General features: G+C 42.7%; 1 protein-coding gene across 6 annotated transcripts in view; it reads left to right on the top strand.

Moving 5' to 3' along the window:
* Nucleotides 1-3,674: 3,674 nt before the first annotated feature.
* Nucleotides 3,675-20,801, top strand: part of ARFGEF3 (ARFGEF family member 3) — a 95,858-nt gene continuing 78,731 nt past the window's right edge. For 4 of the 6 annotated variants that reach the window (XM_063151461.1, XM_063151460.1, XM_063151459.1 and 1 more), the window contains exons 1-4: nucleotides 3,676-4,041; nucleotides 5,121-5,172; nucleotides 17,206-17,287; nucleotides 20,292-20,423. In XM_063151461.1, coding sequence (XP_063007531.1) covers nucleotides 3,957-4,041; nucleotides 5,121-5,172; nucleotides 17,206-17,287; nucleotides 20,292-20,423 — 351 coding nt within the window. In that variant the 5' untranslated portion in view covers nucleotides 3,676-3,956. Of the gene's footprint in view, nucleotides 4,042-5,120; nucleotides 5,173-17,205; nucleotides 17,288-20,291; nucleotides 20,424-20,801 lie in introns of all 6 variants that reach the window. The other 2 variants (XM_063151458.1, XM_063151456.1) reach the window with 1 other exon arrangement.

Raw genomic sequence — 20,801 nt, 5'->3', positions numbered from 1 at the left:
CCCCACCATCAGGGGTGTGCTTACTGTCTAGACAGCCATAACCAAAATCCTGACAAGGATCTTGCTTGTCTGGGTCCTGATGCCCACTGGGAGAGAGAAGAAAGGGTACCTCCATCTGCTATCAGGTGTCACAAGGTGATGATGAGCCCACGGTCTAGATACAGCTCCCTTCACTTCAAATTTTTTTGCAATTTATCCTTCATAAGGGGAGTCACATGTACAGAGCTTCCTGAGCAAAACAGAGCCCAAGCTTCTGATTGCTGGTCAGTCCAGTTGTAGGAGTGCTTCTGGGAAGAGTAATTTTGAAAAATCTGGCTAGGCATAATTTTTGAACCATGGAACCAAGTGGTTTTCCTGTCATTAGAGGGAATTCCTTAGCATTTTGTAACTAAATTTGTAAGAAGTTCCTACAGAACTAGAACTAGAACTAGAACTAGAACTAGAACTAGAACTAGAACTAGAACTAGAACTAGAACTAGAACTAGAACTAGAATGGGACACAGCCTATTTCTTTGGTCCACACTTTCCAGCATCTGCAGTATACAATGAGATCAAGAATATTGTTAAAATGGCCAAAGCACAGGTAATACATGAGTGATAATGACTAATAGAAAATATATGTGATTATCTCACTGTCTAGCATGCCTGTTTCACACTTTTCAACTATACTTTTTAATTCTTTCTTATGTTCTCAATGACTAGAATTACAGGGCAGGTGTGTGCACAAGCAGCATGGCTTATGCTATCAGAAAAGATTAAAAATAAGAGCACATTGCCTTCCTTGGCTACTAAAAGGCACAGAGACATAGTAGCATGGAGACCTTTGAGGTCAAGCAAAGGCTGCTTACCAGCCTGGACACAGAATTGTACTAAATCAGCTCTATTACTCCAGGTATCTTGAGTAGCTTGGCTTTGCTTGCACACTCCCTGGCTTGCTCAGAGCTGTGAATGTATCGTAGGGATACAATCAGTTTTCACATAATGCAAAAGATCAGAAGCACTGGCACTGCCAGGCGAGAGCTACAAAAGCACACTGCACATCTGCCCCTGCTTCTTAGTGATATATGACCACTGCATCATGCAGATACCAGATCTGCATAGGAGTTTTATGGCTCCCAGTTGGACCTGGCTTCAGCTGCGCAGGGGATGAAGAGCACTGACTCCTAGGTAGCCTCTACCACTGCAGAAGGCTGCTTTGCACAGCCAGGACAAAGCAAGGAGGATTTATGAGCTGTAAGGATGACCATAGAAGGCTTCATTTTCTCTTCATGGCAGAAGAGAGGAACCTTCATCATCATCATCCCTATTCTGTAGCTGGACTTCCAGATATTGTGACATTTTAGGATGCTTGCCTTGCAAGAGCATCCAGAGCACATGATTAAATATAACCTCCTCCCTAAGCAAAGCTTGTGCAGGGAGTGACTTCCAGCAGGACATGGTTACTGTGTATTTATGTGAGTATACAGGCAACAGACCCAAGGACTGATGGACTCCTGTCCATCTGGAAATGGAGGGCCTCAAGTGAAAAGTTTCAGCAAGCTGACTCATGCTGTTCTGACATACGCATTTGGGAAGAGTCATCATGGCTTACTTGTTTCTCCTTCTGCAAAATCTTACTGGCAGGCCTTAAGATGCTCTAAGGAGTCTGAACATGACCTTTCTTTCTCACAAGCTGATGACATTACTACAGAGAGAAAGTGTTTTTTAATACAGAGTCTATTTTGCTTGAACACATTGGACAGCGAGTGAAACAGAAATGAATACAAATCTTGGTTCGGTGACATCGAGCATCTATGAAAAACACCATAGCTCTGATGAAAATGCCAGCTGCATTTTCTGCTGTAGCCTTCCTGTAGACACTACAGAGAAATTAACCAGTAAATTCATGATGCATATAGCTAGAAATAATCTGAAATTAAAAATTAATTCAGTTTCATCAGTGGTTCCCTGAAAACATGCAATTAATTATTTACTACTTACAGATACATATTTATCTTTTAGTGTTTCAGAGGTCCAAATGAACTTGGGTATGTAATTTCTAGACTAAAAATACATAAATCACCATCATAGTTCTTTTTGTTGTTCTGCCCCTAGGAAAACAAAAAGCCTTGAAAAACCAGAAATTGACCCTCATGCTTGTTTCCACTAAGCACAATGCAGAATAAAGAGGAAGCACAATTGGTGGGAAACAATTTATCATCACTTCAACTCGAGCCTTGACTTACAACATCATAGTGCCCTGACAATCCCAGCCACTAGCTATTGCTACATTTTTCATTCCAAGTAAGGTGGCAGAACATGGTCAGAGATAAGAAACTTCAGGAAACTACTTTCAGTTTCTTAAAGGTTGCTTTAAGGCCTGGAACTGGAAACTAAATGGTATTTCTGTTAAAGGTTGGAGTTCTTTGTTAGGGTGGGGTTTTTTATTTGTTTATTGGTTGGTTGTTGTTGTTGGGCTTTTTATTTGGTTGGTTGGTTTTGTAAATGCTTAGTATTGTAGCAATAGGCTACACCTCTTCACCTCCAGCAATAATCTATGAACCTCTAGACCTTTCTGACATTATTCTAAATCCTTTTCTTTTCTGACAGGACTTTTACATTCTGGCTTTAAAAGGCAACTATGGATTATGCATTCATTATATGTCTGAACACAGGATGAGCCCTTGTAAGTATTTGGACAAGGGACAGCCTTTGAAAGCCCAATATCCTATGGGAAATGCTATGGCTGATTCACCAGGTGCCAATATCCTGCCTGGTAATTCACTATTGGTACTCTTCCAATTAGCAGTAGGAGACATAACCGCTAATACTGCCAGCTGCTACCTGGAATGCCTTTCTTATCTGCTGTCTTTTTCTTTTCATTGTCTGCTTGTTTTCTTGTCTCTTTTAAGAGAGATTCTGCAAGAAGACAAGGACGTTGTAACACTCAATTAAGTGATGCAGTCACAGAAAGGGCAACTAGGATATAAACTAGAGATAAGGCAGGGAAACAGCAAACAGAAGAAGGTAGGAGGTTTGGTGGGGAGGAAGCGTTCCGGGTGTGAGGAGGAACATCTGAGCTAGTGGAGTGGCTGCTCTTTCTCCGGGAGGCTGGCTTGCTGGGGACATTAAGGTGTGCGTTCCTGTGAAGGCACACACAGGTAGCTGAAGTCCTTCTGCACTTGCCAGCTAAGGAGAAAGGCACAGATCTCACATCAGCCACTAATCTGACCGCACTGGTTGCAGCAGAGCATACCGAGGGCCGGCACTCCCGCCGGTGCGCCGGCCTGGCTCCCTGCGTCCGGCCCGCTGCGGGAGCGGCTCCGCAGGGCGCTGCGGGACAGCGGGGCCGCGCTGCGGCAGCGCCGCCGGGCAGCGGGAACCTGCCCACAGGCCCGGGCAGCGCTCAGCGGCGGCAGCCGCAGCCCCGGCCGGAGCGGCGGGGCCCGAGCGCACAGCCAGCGCCCGCCTCCCGCCGCCCGGGGCAGGCAGGCCGGGGCTGCCGGCGCCCCCCGCCCGCCGGTCGCCATGGCGACCCGCCCGCCCGCCTCCCGCGGGGCCGCCGCTGCCGCCGCAGGGCCCGGCTCCGGCGGCGCCGGCTCCGCTCCGCTCCGCGCCTCGGCCAACCCCAGCGCCGGGAGGGAGTCCCTGCGCGCCCGCGGGCACGGCCAGGCCCGCCCCAACCCCGCTGCGCCAGCGGGGCCGGCCCGGGGTGGGAGAGGAGGAGGAGGAGGAGGAGGAGGGACTCCGCAGCGGCAACAACTGACGTGTCCCCGCCATGGAGCTCGGCGTGATTCATCAGCGGCAGCGGGGCGGCAGCGGGGTGCCGCGCTCCGCTCCCGCCTAGGCACTGCCGCGGCGGGGACAGCCCCGGCACCGCTCCGCCGCCCGCGCCGCCCTCCTCCTGCCTCCTCCTCCTCTTCCTCACCGCCTCTCCTCCTCCCCCGCGGCTAGGCGAATATCCCGGGGGAGGCAAGATGGAAGAAATCCTGCGAAAGCTGCAGAAGGAGGCGTCGGGGAGCAAGCACAGGGCCATCAAGGAGAGCTGCACCTGGGCCATCGGTAAGGGGCGCGGGCGGGGGAGCGGAGCGGGGCAGGAGCCGCCGATGGAGCGGGTCTCTGAAGCAGGGGGCAGGGAGACCTCAACAAACTTGTTCCGCGCTAAGGAGAGCCTGCTTAGCCGAGCCTCCAGCGGCTGGGAAGAGAGCGGAGCTCCTGGGCCGTTCAAAATGCCCGGGAGCTCCGCGCTGCTGGAAGGCGCCGTGGCACCTGCTGCCAGTCCCGGAGAGCATCCCCGCCCTCGCCTTCCCCACCGCCCGCATCTGCTTCGTGGCTCTTGCGAGGCACATATACGGATATCGGTAGCTGTCAGTTTCCGTGTATGTTTTCGAGGTGCTGTCTTTTTCTTTAAAGGCCCCCTCCCTCCTTTAAATCATCGTAAAAACCATGCCGTACAGCTCTTACACTGGCTTATGGAATCTATTTTAAAAGCTAGAAGTTTTGTTCTACTGGATTACATGAGGTTTTTTATCCTTGCAATATAATGATCAGTATAACGAGTTAATCTTTCAGGGGAGTACAAGCTTAGGTACATTTTAGCATCCACCCATTTTCCGAGATTTTTCATGTCTTGAAGTGTTTTTTGACATTTCCAACCTGGAACACTGATCATCAGTACCCTTAATTTAAATCAGCATAACTGGGATACTTTCAGTTGTTTTAAATTTTTGGGTTTTATCTATGCATAGCTACAACATTCTGTGGTAGATCAGACCTGTTGCTGTCTTATTACTGGCCTTTCATCTTGATGTTGCATGCGTTGCTTCATTAATTGCATGTTAGTCTTGCACAGCAGCCATGCCAGTATCCTCTATACTGTTCCAGTTTTAGTGGATGTGCTGCTGAAGTGCTGATAAGTGAAAGGGAAAAATGGTACTCGGTGTCTTCTCATTGGGCATGCAGTGCCCTGTCAGATTTATGCAAAGCTTTGGCAGCTCAGAGCAGCAGTGGTTGTTGTTCTGTCAGGTGGAATAGGTGTAAACTTTAGGATCATTGGCTTGGAGGCTGTAGCCAGATGTGCTAACTGTGGTTGAACTCAGAGGTTTCTTTTAAAAGCCCTGTTGTTTCCTTTAATTATACAGAAACCTTGGATTCTCCTGATGCTGCTATCAAGATACCACCATATCAGCTGAGGTAAGAACATTGAACTTGACTTCTTTAGAGCTTGTGAGTATTTGTAAAACTGAAGCAAAAATTTTGAATTAAAAGTGAGGTAGAGGAGCAGGCTGCATCTATGTGATTTCTGTAGTTTTTAGATATACATATCTAGTAGTAGATAATTTTCTGATGAGTCCTTGGCCTTTGGCCTTGAATGAAATGTATGGAAATGTGTTAAAATGGGCATGAGTATGTATAGTGGTGTCATTGGTTAGAAAGGAGGGCTCTCTTATGGGCTAAAGAGTTTCTCTGCTAAATTCCATCTTTCAGTAATAAGCAAGGATGCTGCTTAGTTCTTCTCAGTGTGCTTGTGTTCTTTTAAATCAAATCAGATTTTGTTACTGAAAATAAATATTCCAGAAACTAAAAATTTATATCATCATATAGATAGGACGCTGACTAGGAACTAAAAAAAAATACAGTTTCTATGCCTACTTCTTCCTTTAGCCTGCTAGATTATGTTGAGTGAGCCTTCTTCCTTCTTCCCACCTCCATTTGTACACATATAAAATGGGAGAGGTGGCATGGCCCTGATTTGTGTAGCTATTTAAAATCTCATTTTGGAAATTGTCATTGTTATGGAGTAGGTAAATAGGTAAAATTATTCACTGTTCTTTTTGACAGAACCATTAAGAGTCATCAAATGAAACTAGCAAGTGCTCTGTTTAAAACAAAAGCATGTTGTTTCATAGAGCTTAATAGTTGAGATACAAAATGCTTAGGCTTGCCTTCTTAGAGAATGTAATGGATGCTGAAAGATTGCATGCATGCAAAAACCATCTCAACAAATCCATGAAAGAAATTGATTGGAATCTATCAGATGCACAGGTACCATTCTTACTCAGAAGTACCTTAATCAGAAGTATTTGAGCTTATAAAGGAGGATATAGGAATGCTGCTGTATGTTTGGCCTGTCCTGTGAACCTCTCAGGTATCCGCTGTGAGCTGCCTATAGGGGAGAACATTTGTTTTGCTACAACATTACTTTCCTGGGAGTATTTTTATCACCTCAAGAAGCCCTGATGATTCTTTCATATATGCTTTGCAAGGAAAGGTAGGGATTGAAGAACTAGTTCTTCCAGAGCAGTCACCAAGCAGGGAAAGAATAGGAGCAGTTCTTTAGTTCTTTAGCCACTCTAAATTCCTGTCAGCTGCAGTCCACAAGAGGCCTCAGATCAAATGGGGGATGGATGTAGCACAGGTCTGACATGACCAGTGCCAGACACAATGCATTTCCAGCACAGAATGGGAATAGCTGGATGACTAATTCTCAATAGGTCCACTAGAATTTTGTTTACTTGACACTGTGGCTGGAGAAAACTTGGCTCTTCACCTTCCCATTTATCAGCCTCTAATATGGTGTGTGGTCTGTGCCTTTAAGTGCTATTGTCATTCCCTATGAATTGGTTAGCTAGCTGTTACCACATTTCTTCCTTTTCCCCTTGCCTACTACAGCTTTACAGAGAGGCCTTTTTCTCTTCTTCCTCCAGTGTTCTTAATAATGTGTTTGTTTAGTTGGAGTATTTTTTCCACTGTAAATCCCCCTTTTTTAAGTAAAGTTAATACCTTTGCACGAGTAGCAATGATTAAATAAGCTCTTAATGTTAGACTTGTCAGCAATGCACATTATTACTGGATGTTTTGGAAAATGAAAGGAACACAAGAGGATTTGGACAAAAGCTTTTGTTGTGGGGTCCTTGGTGAGGCTCAGCCACACGGCCTTAGATAGTGTGGGAGATGTTGCTAAGCATACCCTTCACTCTCTGATGACAAGCTACTGCCAGGCTCCAGATCAGCACACTGGGCCACATCTTGGGCTGGAGTTTGCCTGCATGATGTGCAAATTAGATAAAAGTTCTTCGCTTGGTATTTGTTAAAAAGCAGCACTGTGATGGCTTGGTTCCTAATGCTGTAAAAGAATAGCCTGGAAAGTAGAGCAATGGCTGTGACCAGAAACACAGCCAAGATGCAGGATGGACATGTCTTGGCCGTGCCTCTTTTCTGCTTTAATCTTACATCAGGTGCAGATTGTATCAGCTGCTGTAACACAGATCAGCCTCTGGCTGCTCATCCAGTTGGAACCTTAATCTACACTTCACACTTATGTTCTTTTCTTTCTAGAACGGAAGAATGAAGGCTGCTCATAAGAATGAGAACATGTAAACTCTATACTCACTTCTTTCTTACAAAATAAAAAGCCATTATCTGCTTCTGAGACCCCAGTTCTAGATGAGTAGAGGTTCTTTGTAAAGTTGTCTTTTATAAAATTGTGGTCCTAGTGTGATAATGGGGAAGACAAGCTGTCTCTTCTTTTCCTCAGACTATGAGCATTTGAGTTCAAGGGGTTTTTGACATGTATTATATCAGCTACATACTTATTTCCACTGTGATATTGGGGTAGACTGTGTCCTGTCATGTCCCTGACCTATCCATGGTTTCATCTTAGTTGGACTGGTGTTACTGAACATGAGGCAGACCTCATTACAGTTCCCTGATATCTGTGCAATTAACTGGGGACATCAGCTGTAGCATTTGCATAGGGGCTGTTTCCAGCAGTTATCTGGTAGCAGTTTAGATGGCACATGCCTGCTGTGTTTGGGAGCACCTTTTGCCTCAAGGGAGTCCCAGTGACTGACCATCCAGATTGGAATGTAATTCTTTAATTAGTTTGATAGAAGTCTGTTTGGTATATCTTCAGGGAGCTAGATGAGACTATTTTGCTGTTCAACTTCCTTTGATGTTAATTGGACTTAGGAATCAAAATCCTCGTTAATGACCTTGCATATTGATTCTAGTAAGGGTCATTATTTAAATATCTCACTTCCTAAAGAAATATAGATCTCCAACAAACACAGAGTTTCCCACAAAGTCTTGTCAGCTCTGCCTTGAGATAGGAATATGTGTGTGATTTTTCGGTACTTTTAACTTATGATCAGAGTATTGGGCAAGGGTGGGAGATAATAACAAAGATTAAAGTGGATCAAGATGGAAATGGCCTTAAGTCAGTTCAAGGCTTTGCTGTAGATGTTCCATGAGTTCTTGAGAAAAGAGAGTCACATAACCTGTTGGTAACTGGCCTCTTGTGATCCGTCTAGTATGATGGTATTTGTCTCTGAATATGAGTTGTGAAAATTGGGTATTACTAAGTGCTTAAGGAGGCTGGGTGGCTGACTTATAAATAATTAATTAGATAAGAGAAATTGATGTGCTTGTGTTTTAATTGGTGAATTGATCACATGGAAAATAGCTTTAGAGACCTTAATGTTGTCTGCCAGCAAACAGTTGTTTGCTATTCAGCTGGGCTATATTCACTTCAGCATTTTCAGGATGGCAAACTCTCCCCTAAGGCCAGCACTATACACTGAACAAGGCTCTCTTCTTGGCTTGTTGTGATTTTAGAGGCTGAAATATGAGCTATAAAAGGTAACTCAACAGACACAAGAAAATGAGCTTTGAAAAAAAATGTTTGATTGGAGCAGTTTAATGCTCATGAGGATTATCTACATATCAGAGGATAAAATAAGAGGCTAGACAGCAGTTGCCAGTCACATACTGCTTTGAAAAAACTTGGGCTTGCCAGAGTTTCTTGGAATGCATTATATCATTAAGTCATGCCTTACAGGCTATGTAGAACTTGGTGACTTGCTATCAGCACAGACTTTGCTGGAAAGAAGAGATTGGTTGGGACTTCTGAAGGAGTATTTCTTTTTGGAAGAAATGCAAATTGGGTTTGCATGGCCAGGTTTTGGTTGCAGGAGGGGCTACAGCAGTGGCTTCTGTGTGAAGCTGCCAGAAGCTTCCCCCACATCCAGCAGAGCCAATGCCAGCTGGCTTCAAGACAGAAGTTCCCCATGCCAAATCTGGGCTAGTCGGAAGTGGTGACAACCCCTCTATGATAACAAATTTAAGAACAAGGAAAAGAGTTGTTTTGCAGATGTTATTGCTTCCAGAGAAGAGTGGGGTGAGAATATGTGAGAGGAACTACTCTGCAGACACCAAGGTCAGCGAAGAAGGACAAGGAGGAGGTGTTCCAGGTGCCTGAGCTCAGATTCCCCTGAAACCCATAGTGCAGACTGTGGAGAAGCACCTATGCCCCTGCAGCTCATGGAGGTCCATGGGGGCGCAGAGATCCATGGAGGACACTCACACTGGAGCAGGGGGATGCCTGAGAGGAGGCTGTGAGCCTGTGGGAGGCCTGTGCTGGAGCAGGTTCCTGGCAGGTATCTGTGGACTCGTGAACAGAGGAGCAGGTTTCCTGGGAGGGCTGGCATCCTTGTGGAGGACCCACATTGAAGCAGGATGTGACTCCTTTCCCTAAGCTGTGGCAGGAACGACGTGTGATGAACTGACCATAACCCACATTCCCTGCCTCCCTGTGTCTCTGGGTGGGAGGAGGGAGGAGGGGGGGAAAGGTGTTTAGGGCTTATTTTACTTCTCATTACCCTGCTCTGGTTTTGGCAATAACAAATTCAATTAGTCTCTCTAATTTGAGTCAGTTTTGCCTGTGGCAGTATCTGGAGAGTGATCTCTCTCTGTCCATATCTCAAACCATGAACCCTTCATTATATTTTCTCTCCCCTGTCCAGCTGGGGAGGGCAGTGATGGAGTTGCTTGGGTGGGAACCTGGCATCCAGTCAGAGTCAGCCCACTAAAATTCCTCTTATATTTTTCATTGTCCTTTTAAAAGTGATCAATATTTCTGGAGATTACAGCTGGAAAGTCAGAAGTCAGTGAGGAGCAGGGTCCTGTGTAATAACCAGTTCATGTCTGATTCTGTCTCTTCTTGCTTGTGCCCCAGTGTTAATCATGTTGGTGCCAGCTTTTGAGAGCAGTTTGTGAATTTTTTCTATAGTCATGGACATGTGGGAAGGAGAACATTTGGGGATGAAAGTGGTAGTTCTACTATTTTTTATTTTTTTTTGGTATCTCTAGATTAGCATCTGACATAGTTCTTGAGAAGTATGCCGTTTATAATCTCTTAAATAAAACAACATGCTCACTCATTTTACCTTACATGTGCTCAAGAAGTAATAAAAGCAGTAACTGTGGTGTGATCATCACCAAACAAACAATGCTTTAGAGACTTTCAATCCACTTAGCTTTGCAGGTAATTCATCCACTTTCAGAATCTTGGGTCTTGGAATGCATTTCACCTTCTCTATTGTGAAGAAATGTTTATGATGTCATCATTTACGTCTTCTCCCGTCTCTTAATTTTGTTCATGTTTTCTATTAGTTTCTTTCTGCTAGGAGAGAGTGGCTCGGAAAGCTGATACATGCACAGCAGATCCCCTGAACAGAAGTAAGGAGTGGGGAGAGAGGAATAGTTGTCTCTGAGGGTTTTTTTTGGGGGGGATGGTTTCAGCATATCTCTCTCTATTTTACTCTTTCTCTTTGTTTAAAACAATTTGTTTCATCCTCTTGCTGCCACATCCACCTGGTATTAGGTGCTCCTGTGCTTTCTTCCTGGATGTGACTGCTGGATGTGACTCATGCTGCTCAACCATTACATGGTCACTGTTTGCCATTCAGCAAGTGAATTATGAGTTCTCTGGCAGGCAGCTGGCCAAGAAGAGATTCTAGTGACAGTGTGGATTACTGACCTGCATCTCCCATGCTGGCAGTTTACAGCCTGGATCCAGACTTGTGGGAGCACTTATGTAGTCCATTTGTTGTTTTGGATGGTGTACATGCACTGGTCTTGATTTAAAGTTTTGCATTCTCAGTTCTAATGTTGGGGAGTAGATGGGGGAAGGAAATTAGTGCTTAGAAAGACAATGTGCCACTGATACAGTATTTCAATCAATCTGTGTGTTTAATCTGGGATATGTAAGTGGCCCTATTTCTTGTCCAATGGGCAGGTATTTTTATTTCAGCAAGATTTTGCACCTGGTCTGCGACCCCAAAAGACAGTGGTGTTGGGGAGGAAAGGGTAAGGGGTCAGTCTCAGGAGTCCCTGAAAACCTGTTAGCTGGGGTCGTGACTCTTGAATGTATGAGCAAAATTTAGCATGTTATGAAAAAAGACACATGGTTTCTGTTACTCTTACTTGTGAGCTTGAATGAGGTTTGTTTCTTTGGTTTCAGTGGTGTTTTTGTAAAAGAGCAGTGCTTGCTTTTTCTGAAACTAACTTACTGCCTTTCCTGATCTTCTTTGTATTAGTGAACCATAATAATCACCACTGCCTTGGGTCTTTGTTCCTTTTATAGACTCTTCCAAAAATTCATTCTGTTTTGTGACAAAACCCCACAGTCTTGGCTGGGCTGAGGTTAATTTTCTTCATGGGAGCCGGTAGAATGGGAGTGGGGAGCAGCTGGGTGGGGCTGAAGATGAAAGCAGCCATAGTTTTAACTGTCAGACTTGTAACAACAAATGCAACTGAAATATTGACCTAAGGTTCTAAGGATGATAACAGGATAGCAGTATGTGTGTTTGTCTTAAACATTTGGTCGCTTTCAGTGCTTGCAGAAGAGTAGAAAATGAGAACATCATGAGGCTTTTGATAATTGCCTTACGGAATGAAATATGGTTTGGGCCGGGAAGAGGGGTGGCGCTGGAACTGAGAGGACTGTTTTCCTGCTAAATGCTCTGCTCTGATCTTTGCTCGGTGCTGTGCAAGTCATGACTTTTCTTTGTTTTGAAAATGAAGGGGTGAGTGGGAATAATGAAAGTCTTTTCTCACATTTCCTTTATTTACATTCCATGAAAAGTAACAAAGCTGCAGGAAATTCACTACCTTTCATTTCCTTCAATGTTTGTTTGCTTAAGAAACTGAATATGCTGAAGTGCAGTGAGTATAAAATTACGTAATGCATTGCAAACATGGGGATATTTTTAGCAACCGTCCCTTAGGTCTGTCAAGATTTAGCGCTGAACTGCTGTGCAAGTTGAATGGCATTGCAGATTACAGCGTTGACCTTCAAAATGTAACTAGTAATGACCAGAAATACACCTCATTCTCCCGTTTCTTCATCTGGTTTCTGTAACTCACAGCTGCAGTGGAGAAAATAAGGTAATTTGCAGGATGTCCATGTGATGATACCTCTGTGTCTCTTTTTCCGTTTCCTCAGCCTGCCTTTTTCCAGCATTGTAAAACTTCTCTTGATGGAAGCTTAATTCTCATAAAACACTTTATTTGTCATTTTGTACTTAAAATTTGAAACAAAATGCTTTCACTAGACAAATCTTTAGCTTCTCTTCCAGAGTTACTGAATACAGGGAAAAGAGATTTCATGGAAGAGTTTGATAAACTTTCAAAAATGTAAGCTGAGCAAGTCCAGCTTGTCACCTCATCTTCATACTCCAAAACATAATTAACAAAATCACATAAAGGCTACAGGTTGCTTTATGATTAAGAGCTGGTGAGGTTTGATGTGTCATCAAGCTTCTTAAGAGCAGAATTTGCGAGTGACTATTGATACCTTGTGCACAAAGGGCAAATATCTGTGGAGGTGGATGTTCTAGGGAGAGCAGTGAGAATGTGTCAGAGAGGGATTATGCTAGAGCTTTGGAGACTGGAAGCATCTGATTATTATTTTGGCCTTGTCCACCTTACTTTAATATTGTGTAGAATCTTTTGCTGTCTCTCTTTCTCTCCTCTCAAGTAAAAGTACACCTTGTGCTTATAGGGTTTTTTTGGTTCTGTTTTGTTCTCATCTTGACAACAAGTTCCTATCTAGGAACTTTGTGTTTCTGTTAAAATCAAGGAGTTATTAGCTAGTATAGCAAGGAGGCAAATGACCTCAGAAGTGCTCTCCAGCTGAGTGACTGTGCTGAGCTACTTAATTATGATCATATGAATTCTGTGGTCTTGGCTGCACTGGCTTGGCTGGAGGATTAAATTGCTCATGTTTGCCTTTTCTACGAGTAGAGCTATGCTGTTTCTGTAGTGGCAAATTCATTTATCTTAGAAAGGATGTAAATAAAAAAGATTATAAATACCATTATATCACTTCTTTAATACCAAGCAGTTTTAAATTGCAATCTCATTCACAATTCCAGGTTGAAAAAAAGAATTATTAAAGTTCTAGCTAGGAAACTGTGGGAAATTACATTTAGGCATTATTCTGTCCTTTTTTTTTCCCTGTGTCATTAAACATTCTCTGATAAGCAACTCATATTTCTCTGCAAAGACAGGCTTACTTAACTGTTGGATGAAGACTTTGTGTCTGAGTTTGAAAAGCAGAAGGATTGAAGGGAAGAGGGAATACATGAAAAAAAGAGGAAGGAAAAATTAAATACTGAGTTGGATGGAACTCTGAGAGAGAGCTGATGTCAGCAGCTGAGGTGAGAAAATTGGATAGGGAAAGAAAAGTAACATTAACCTTAAGTCAGAGGAGAAGAAGCCTTTCCATTGTAACTGGATAAAACCGAAGAGTTTTGTGCTCTGTAGGAAGGAAAATAATAAGATTTTTTTTTTAAAAGTAAGATGCAAGTGGTGAGACGGAAAAGTGAATAGGCCTTCAGCCAGAGATTACAATTTCTTTAAAGGTAGAAGCTCACCTGATGGGTGCAAATATATGAGGCAAATCTTGTGATACAGGAAACATGCCCACAAGTGTCTCTGTGTTAGTGAGTAACTGGATTAAAATCCTGGCCCTGTGGATGCAAGTCAGCATTTATATCTACATAGTTTGGCAGCAGTCTCCCAACTGTTTGTTGTTTTTTTTCCAGGATCTTTAAACTGCAACACTGAGTGCTTGTTCATTCTTATACAGCACGGTAGCGCCAGAGTTGTCTAATGGTGCATGATCATCTTGTAGTGGCACAGTGTCATAAAGATAATTTGTTGGTTTATTTTTTCTGGAAAAGGAAAGTTCTAACTGGAAGGCTTCAGAATTTGTCTTTTATCCTATTGCTCTACTATTTCTCTAAGTACTATTGACAAACTTGTACTTGCACAAAGGTAGAAATTTTAGTGCTGAAGGGGTCTGTTGTAATCATCTGGTTTGACTTCCTGCATTGTGGAGGTGGGAGAACTTGCCTTGTATTTATATGCTGTGGATTCCACACCTCTCTCCAACCTGAGTTTGACTGTAATTCTCTTTGTAAGTAGGATGATAATATTTCTGCAGTAATCATTTCTCTAGAATGCGAGCAAGGACTTAAATCTTTGTTCTTCTTAAAGAGTTATTACTTGAAAAACGATGTATTTATTCCATCTTCCTGGTCTAGGTTTTTAAATACTTCCTTTATGCCTAAACTTGTTGGTGGAATCTTTAACAATATTCTCTCAACTAGTACAGGAAAAAAGATTTATGTTTCTATTTTGATATGTACATGTGTTCATATATACAACACTAGAATTTGTTTTATGTAAATTAAATCATTCCTATTTGTGCAAGGACAGTGTTTGCTTCTGTTTGTTTTACATAAGGGTAGCAGCTGTGGGTACTTGCAGAATTCTGAGAATTCGTCTCTACCAATTATTTTCTCATCGTGGGCCAACTCTTCTTCTTGAATAAGTGATGCTAATAATATTACACTGTGCTACTCTGTTCTTTTTAAGCAGCCAAGATGGAGAAAATCTTTTCAATCGTTGGTTACTCTGACTGTATGTCAGACTTTTGCTATGACTGTTATCCTACCTAATAAACAGTGTATCAGAAAATGGCAACAGTGGTGAATCAAATTGTTATCCCTTCTTTGACTGGGCTGTGAATTATTCTGTGGAATGCAAACTGGATGCTGATAAGGCCTTGAGGTTCTGAATTTTGCTTCTTCTGTGTAATTTTCAGCAGGAAGATAATGCAGAGAGCTGTCTTATTTTTAATCTTTAATTTTCAGGAATGGGATTAAAAATAATAGGATTATCACCATTTGCATGAAGGGAAAAATGCTTCATTTATCATGCCCCTTTCCCTAAGTCAAGGAGGGGAAGGTGGGCTGTGAGACTGTTGTTCCAGGGGCTAACAATAAGGAGTTAAGTTTAGGCAATTTCCTATCTTCATTACAGTTTTTATCATGAGAGTGAATTAATGACCTATTATTCTTTTCTCACTAAAGGCTTTTTTGTCATTACAATGAGAATAGGAAGATTTTTATGATCTCTCTACGTGCAATAGTAATTTGTCTTGCTCTGACCTTTCTGGCAGTCTGTTTTGCCTGACCTGCCATAGCATCCCTTATTCCAGACGTGCAGGGAAGGAGGTAGGTTGATAGGTTGACAAGCCACAGCAAGCTTGGCAAGAAAGGTCATTGTAACCTGGTGTGCTGAATATAAAGGCTGTGTGTGTTCCCATCACTCATTCTGCAGTTGGCAAAGTTGACAGTCTTGGAGTGAGGCAGCTCAGGAGGGACAGCCTGTGCTCTGGGAGGTACTGGCCCCAGATTATGCACTTGGTTCTGTCGCTGAGCTTTTTTGCTTGCCCTGGCAGGTAGCTTCCTCACTTCCAAGTCAAAGGTGTTCCCTTCCTTTCATTTTCTCTCTGTGTTGCACGTGATGTGTTTCAATCAAGGTTAAGTTGGTATTTGTGCCTCAAACTGTGTGTATGTATGTCCACACCAGCATGCAGCAGTATGGATACTCAAGAGTTACGGTGTGAAACTACTTTCTGTACATTATGTAAATGGAGAATGTTCTTAAACATATTTTGAAGTGTATTGTTGTGCATCAACTTATTCTGAGAACTTCACTTATGTAAAATATCCTTCGTGTGCAGTACTACAAAACCTGCATGAATTGTCACTTAACCATACAGAACTGCAGACGGTGCAGTAAGCAATGAAATCCCATGGTGAGGCACTGCTCAAAACAGAGTGGAATTATAAAAGGGCTGCAAACCTTACTTCACTGCACTCAAATCCATTGAGGTAATTCCAATCTGCATTCCCTATTTTGCAGCCTTATTGAACTGAATTCTTAAGACATTAGAAGGGACTGTGTTAACTTACATCCATCTCTCCTGTTCTGCCTGAGGATTATCTGCCTGTCCTTCATGTTCTCATGCTATCAGATGATGCATTTAAATGGCAGGTTGAACTGAAATGTGAAGGGTGCTCAAGCTAATCAAACATTGTAAGAATCTCTGCAGGTGTTTCATAGCTGTAGCATAGAAATGCTAAAGACTTAATTGACTGAGTGTGTAACAAGAACAGGAAATGACACAATGGCAATTCATTTTCTCCAAGAATACAGTGGGAGCACAGTCTGCAGCAACCCTAATTAGATTTTCAGTTAAACATTTTTAGCAAGGATGGGAAGTTCAGCTAATTGAATCTGTTCTAATTTCCATCCTCCTGTTTGTCATTTTTCACTCTTCTTTTTGGGACATCTATCAAAGCTCTTATTGTTCTCTGCTCATTGCAGTATGTGATGACAGATGGCAGGCAACATGCTGATGTGCGAGGTAGCTACACATAAGCCATAGGAGCTCCCACCTGTCTTCATTATCGTGAAACTGAACTGGATCCACTCCAGTGGCTTATGACTTTCTTCATTTTCCCCTCTCCTCCCAGTGTCCATCCACTTTAATGTGAGAATAAATTATTCAGTATTAATAATGTCCAAAATGTTTATATGCTGTTGCAAAAATCTGTAGATAGTCTAAAACAAATGTGATGTTCTGCCTAGAAGAGATGCAGGTCCAAATAACCATCAGTTTTTAGTGTCCTTCAGTTAGTACTATACACTGTAATAATCTTTTTGCCTTCCTTTTTTCCTGTTTGTGTCTGGCTGATGGAGCACCAGTTAATGCACAGGTACCTTGTTTGGGCACCTGTTGATCTGCTGATTTCAAATGCGGGTTCTCCTCACTTTAAGAGAGGGAGTATAACAAAGGCACAATGTAAAAGCACTTTAAGGTGCTTTTTGGATTAGAGATGTGTAAAGTGTGTGAAATAATGCCAGCTTTCTTTAGAGGATAAAAGTGCTTCACAGAATTGTGAAATTATCTTTGGATGCTGTATGCAAACATGATCTTTCTGAAATTGATACAGCCCTTCTGGAATGTTACTTGAATACCAATTTTAATTGCATTTTCCCCTCTCACTTGTTTTAAATTTTGCTTAGGGAGAAGTGTCTCCTTCCTCTTCAACTGGCTCTGGAATCAAAGAGCATGAAGCTGGCCCAACAGGCTCTAGCAGGGATGCAGGTATGACTTTACAGTGGGAGTGTGTTGGCAGGCAGTGGGTGTCAAGAAAATCTAGGCTTTTCTTTTGAAAAATACTGCAGAAAAAGCATCTATCCTTGGTTGAACCTAACAATAATGTTCACATTTCTGTTCAGAAGTTAGGATGCAAGTAAAGGCTGGTGATTTTGAAGAAGCCTAAAAATGTTTTGCAGGTAGGTGGGAGGTCTTGCATTTTAACATTGAAATGTAGATGTACTCTTCCTTGTGGACCCTGTGCTACTCATAGAAAAGTTTGCCACTGCTAAGCATCTTAGAAATTAAGCTGGGACTTGCTGTCTTGTTTCCTCTAGAAAAGAAGACAGCAGTGCTTGGAAGATGGAGAAGTTAATAGAGGACCTGGAGCTGTGTTCTATATGTGTGGACATTTTTCTGGGTTTTTTGTACACTGAAGACAGTAGAAACAGCATCTGATTTGGAAGTCTATGAAATTGCAAAAGAGAACAGCAGTGCAGCACAAGCAACAAAAAAAACTCTCCTGGGTTTGACAGTATAAAAACTAAAGCAGTTTACTGTTCTTTTAATTGGACAAATGAGTAAAAGTCAGTAAATACTTATCACTAGGGGGATACTAGTTGTGGAAAAGCCTGGCACACTGCTGGGATATAAAATCCATTTTCCAAAAAGAAATTTTTCCCTTGGAGGGCCAGAAAGAAATTGTTCTGGGAATATAAGATGTAAGTGGGTCATTCAGATTCACCTTATCCAGCATATGAGGTGTCAGACACTTGGTTAGAGAGTTCCTCATATTGGAGGGAAGGGCTGTTAAGATAACAAAGGGTCTGGAGCATCTCTCTTATGAGGAAGGGCTGAGAGCTGGCTCTGTGTAGACTGGAAAAGAGGTGCCTCCAGGGCTGGAGACACTACAACCTCTCTGGACAGCCTGTGTTTGATCACCCTTACTGTAAATTTTCTCCTGGTGTTCAGAGGAAACCTTCTGTGTTTCAGTTTGTGCCCAGAGCTTCTTGTCTTGTCAGTGGGCACCACTGAAAAGTTCCTGCCCTTTTTGCACTCTTCAGATATTTATGTGTGGTGGTGAGATCCTCCCTGAGCCTTCTCTCTCCAGTCTGAACAGTCCCAGCTCTCAGCCTTTCCTCATAAGAGAGGTGCACCAGTTTCTTTGTCAGCTTAGCGCTGACTCCAAGAGCTCCATATCTCCCATCCTGAACTAAACATTCTTCTTTATATAGAAAACCCCATTATTGTCATTGCAGATTTAGTTAAATCTCATCAGGCTGTACAGAGATAAAACACTTGATATTCTGGTATGTGGGAAATGCTTTAAAACATTCTGAGTTTAAAACCCTGACTGGCAGTTCAGCTTTACCCACTCACTCCTTCCCTCTCAGAGGTATGGGAGAGAGAATCAAAAGTGTAAAAGTGAGGAAAATTGTGAGCTAAGACCAAGTTTAATAGTGAAAGCAAAGCTGCATGTACAAATAAAGGAATATGTGGAATTCATTCACCACTTCCCATGGAGCAGCAAATGTTTGGCCATCTCTAGGAAAGCAGGGCTTCATCATGGGTAACTGTTATATTGGAAGACACATGCCTTAACTGTGAATATCTGTGTTCCATCCACTTCCTCTTTCTTTGCCCAGCTGTTGTTGCTGAGCACAGTGTCATATGGTTTGGGATATCCCAGTGGTCACGTTGGGGTCGGCTGTCCCAGCTGTGTCCCCTGCCAAACTCTCTGCAGCCCCAGCCTACTCACTGGGGAACCAGTCTGAGAAACAGGCAGCCTTGAGGCTGTGTAAGCTCTGCTCAGCAATAGCAAAACTTGGGTGTGTTATCAGTGCTGTTTTTGTCACATATCCAGAACAAAGCACTCTTTGAGTTCCTGTGAAGAAAATTAGCACTATCCCAGCTAAAACCAGTACAAGCATAGGAAATAAGAAGTAGGAGTGAGCCAGTGGACTGTGCTGCAATGTTGAAGCTGCAGATGAGCATCAGTAAAAAAGTGATGCAGAATGTGGAGAGGGAAGTGGGCTGCTCAAAGTCTCTACGAAGACAGAGCAAGGTTGTGTCCCTGGGATTAAGACAAACTAGTTTTGCTCTGTTGTGGGATCTTCTGAGAAGATAGGAGCTGGGAAAAGACTTGTGTGGATACATCTCTTGCAGGATGCCTGCCACTAATGGGAGACACCCATGAAGATGGTTATAGACTGTATGGAAGAGGCATTTCTAGTAGAACTCCAAGGAAATAGTGGCATTGACAATGTCGGGAGATGTTTCTGAGATATTGGGCAAAGTAAATCTGATCAGTCTAAAATACTCCCTCTGAGGTTCAATCAGTCTGTATTGAATTCAGTTCAACCAACCTAATGTGAGGACAAGGAATTTTGGTATCATGTCAGCTTGGGTTGGTTTCTGTGTGTGTTTGTGTAAGTCACTTGTTAACTGGGCTTTTTGTCTGAGGACTTGATTGTATTCATTAATGGTCAACTTTTGTATGACACAAAACACATTTTGCCAGGGATCAAAACTGCTGCTTCCACAGCACTTGTGCTCTATTGGAGTAATTGGGACAGTAGGTGACTGTCTCCTGTTGGGCAGGAGATCTGATAGCACTAGTTCAATGCCAGGATCCTAGCCTGAGTGGGTTTTTTAAAAATTTGTTGTTGTTTTGATGATCTGGGGGGCTGCAAAGGTTTCAGGCTCTACCAGCTTATAAAATACTGAGCAGTTTTGCTAAGGACATTAGCTGAAGTGATATCAGTTACTGATGTCTGCTTTATTCTAGTCACTGGGGATGTGGGATGGGCAAAGATGATACTGCAATGGCAACTGACATGACACAGATCTCCCAGTTTTACTGGTTTTCTTGTATTTTATATTATTGGATTAATTTTAAAATTTTAGACAGAAAGCCTAACCACCCTAGTACCAAGCCCTAATAGGTTTAGGTGCAGTACTTTGCAGAGGCAGTTTTTGTCTCAACATGTACATTGCCATTTTCTCTCTGCAGAAGCTGCTGTCTGATGAGAGGTTTGTATCCGTGGAAACAGACTCAGATGAGAAACAGTTGCTTAATCAGATGCTGAATGCTGTCAAAGTGACTCCATCACTCAATGAAGACCTGCAGGTTGAAGTGATGAAGGTTAGTGTTTCACACACATCAGTGCTTGCAGTGGAGGCTGTGTGACTGAATGCTGGGTTAGCAAATAAATTAGGTGCTGCCTTGAAAATCTTCATTTTGGGACAGTATTTGACTCCCTTTTCCTACTGGCAGATGTCAGTTGTTTTCATTTCTGTTTTGTGTTTCTCTGGATTAGATAGGAGATAGTTTGCATTAGGATTCAGAATACTGGTGATTCCAGTTTTAACAAACTTCAGCAGCACAATCAATTTCCTCCATAGGAGAGCACAGGCGAAGGACTTGTAGTTCTGGAAGTTTGTTATTGAGCTTTAGTGGTTGTAGGATGGGCTGTGCACACTTTTAATTTTGTATTGTGTGTGCACAGGTGCTGTGTAATTT

This window comes from Melospiza melodia, chromosome 3 (assembly GCF_035770615.1).
Source record: "Melospiza melodia melodia isolate bMelMel2 chromosome 3, bMelMel2.pri, whole genome shotgun sequence".
Classification (NCBI taxonomy): domain Eukaryota; kingdom Metazoa; phylum Chordata; class Aves; order Passeriformes; family Passerellidae; genus Melospiza; species Melospiza melodia.
This window is presented reverse-complemented; position numbering and strand designations above follow the sequence as displayed.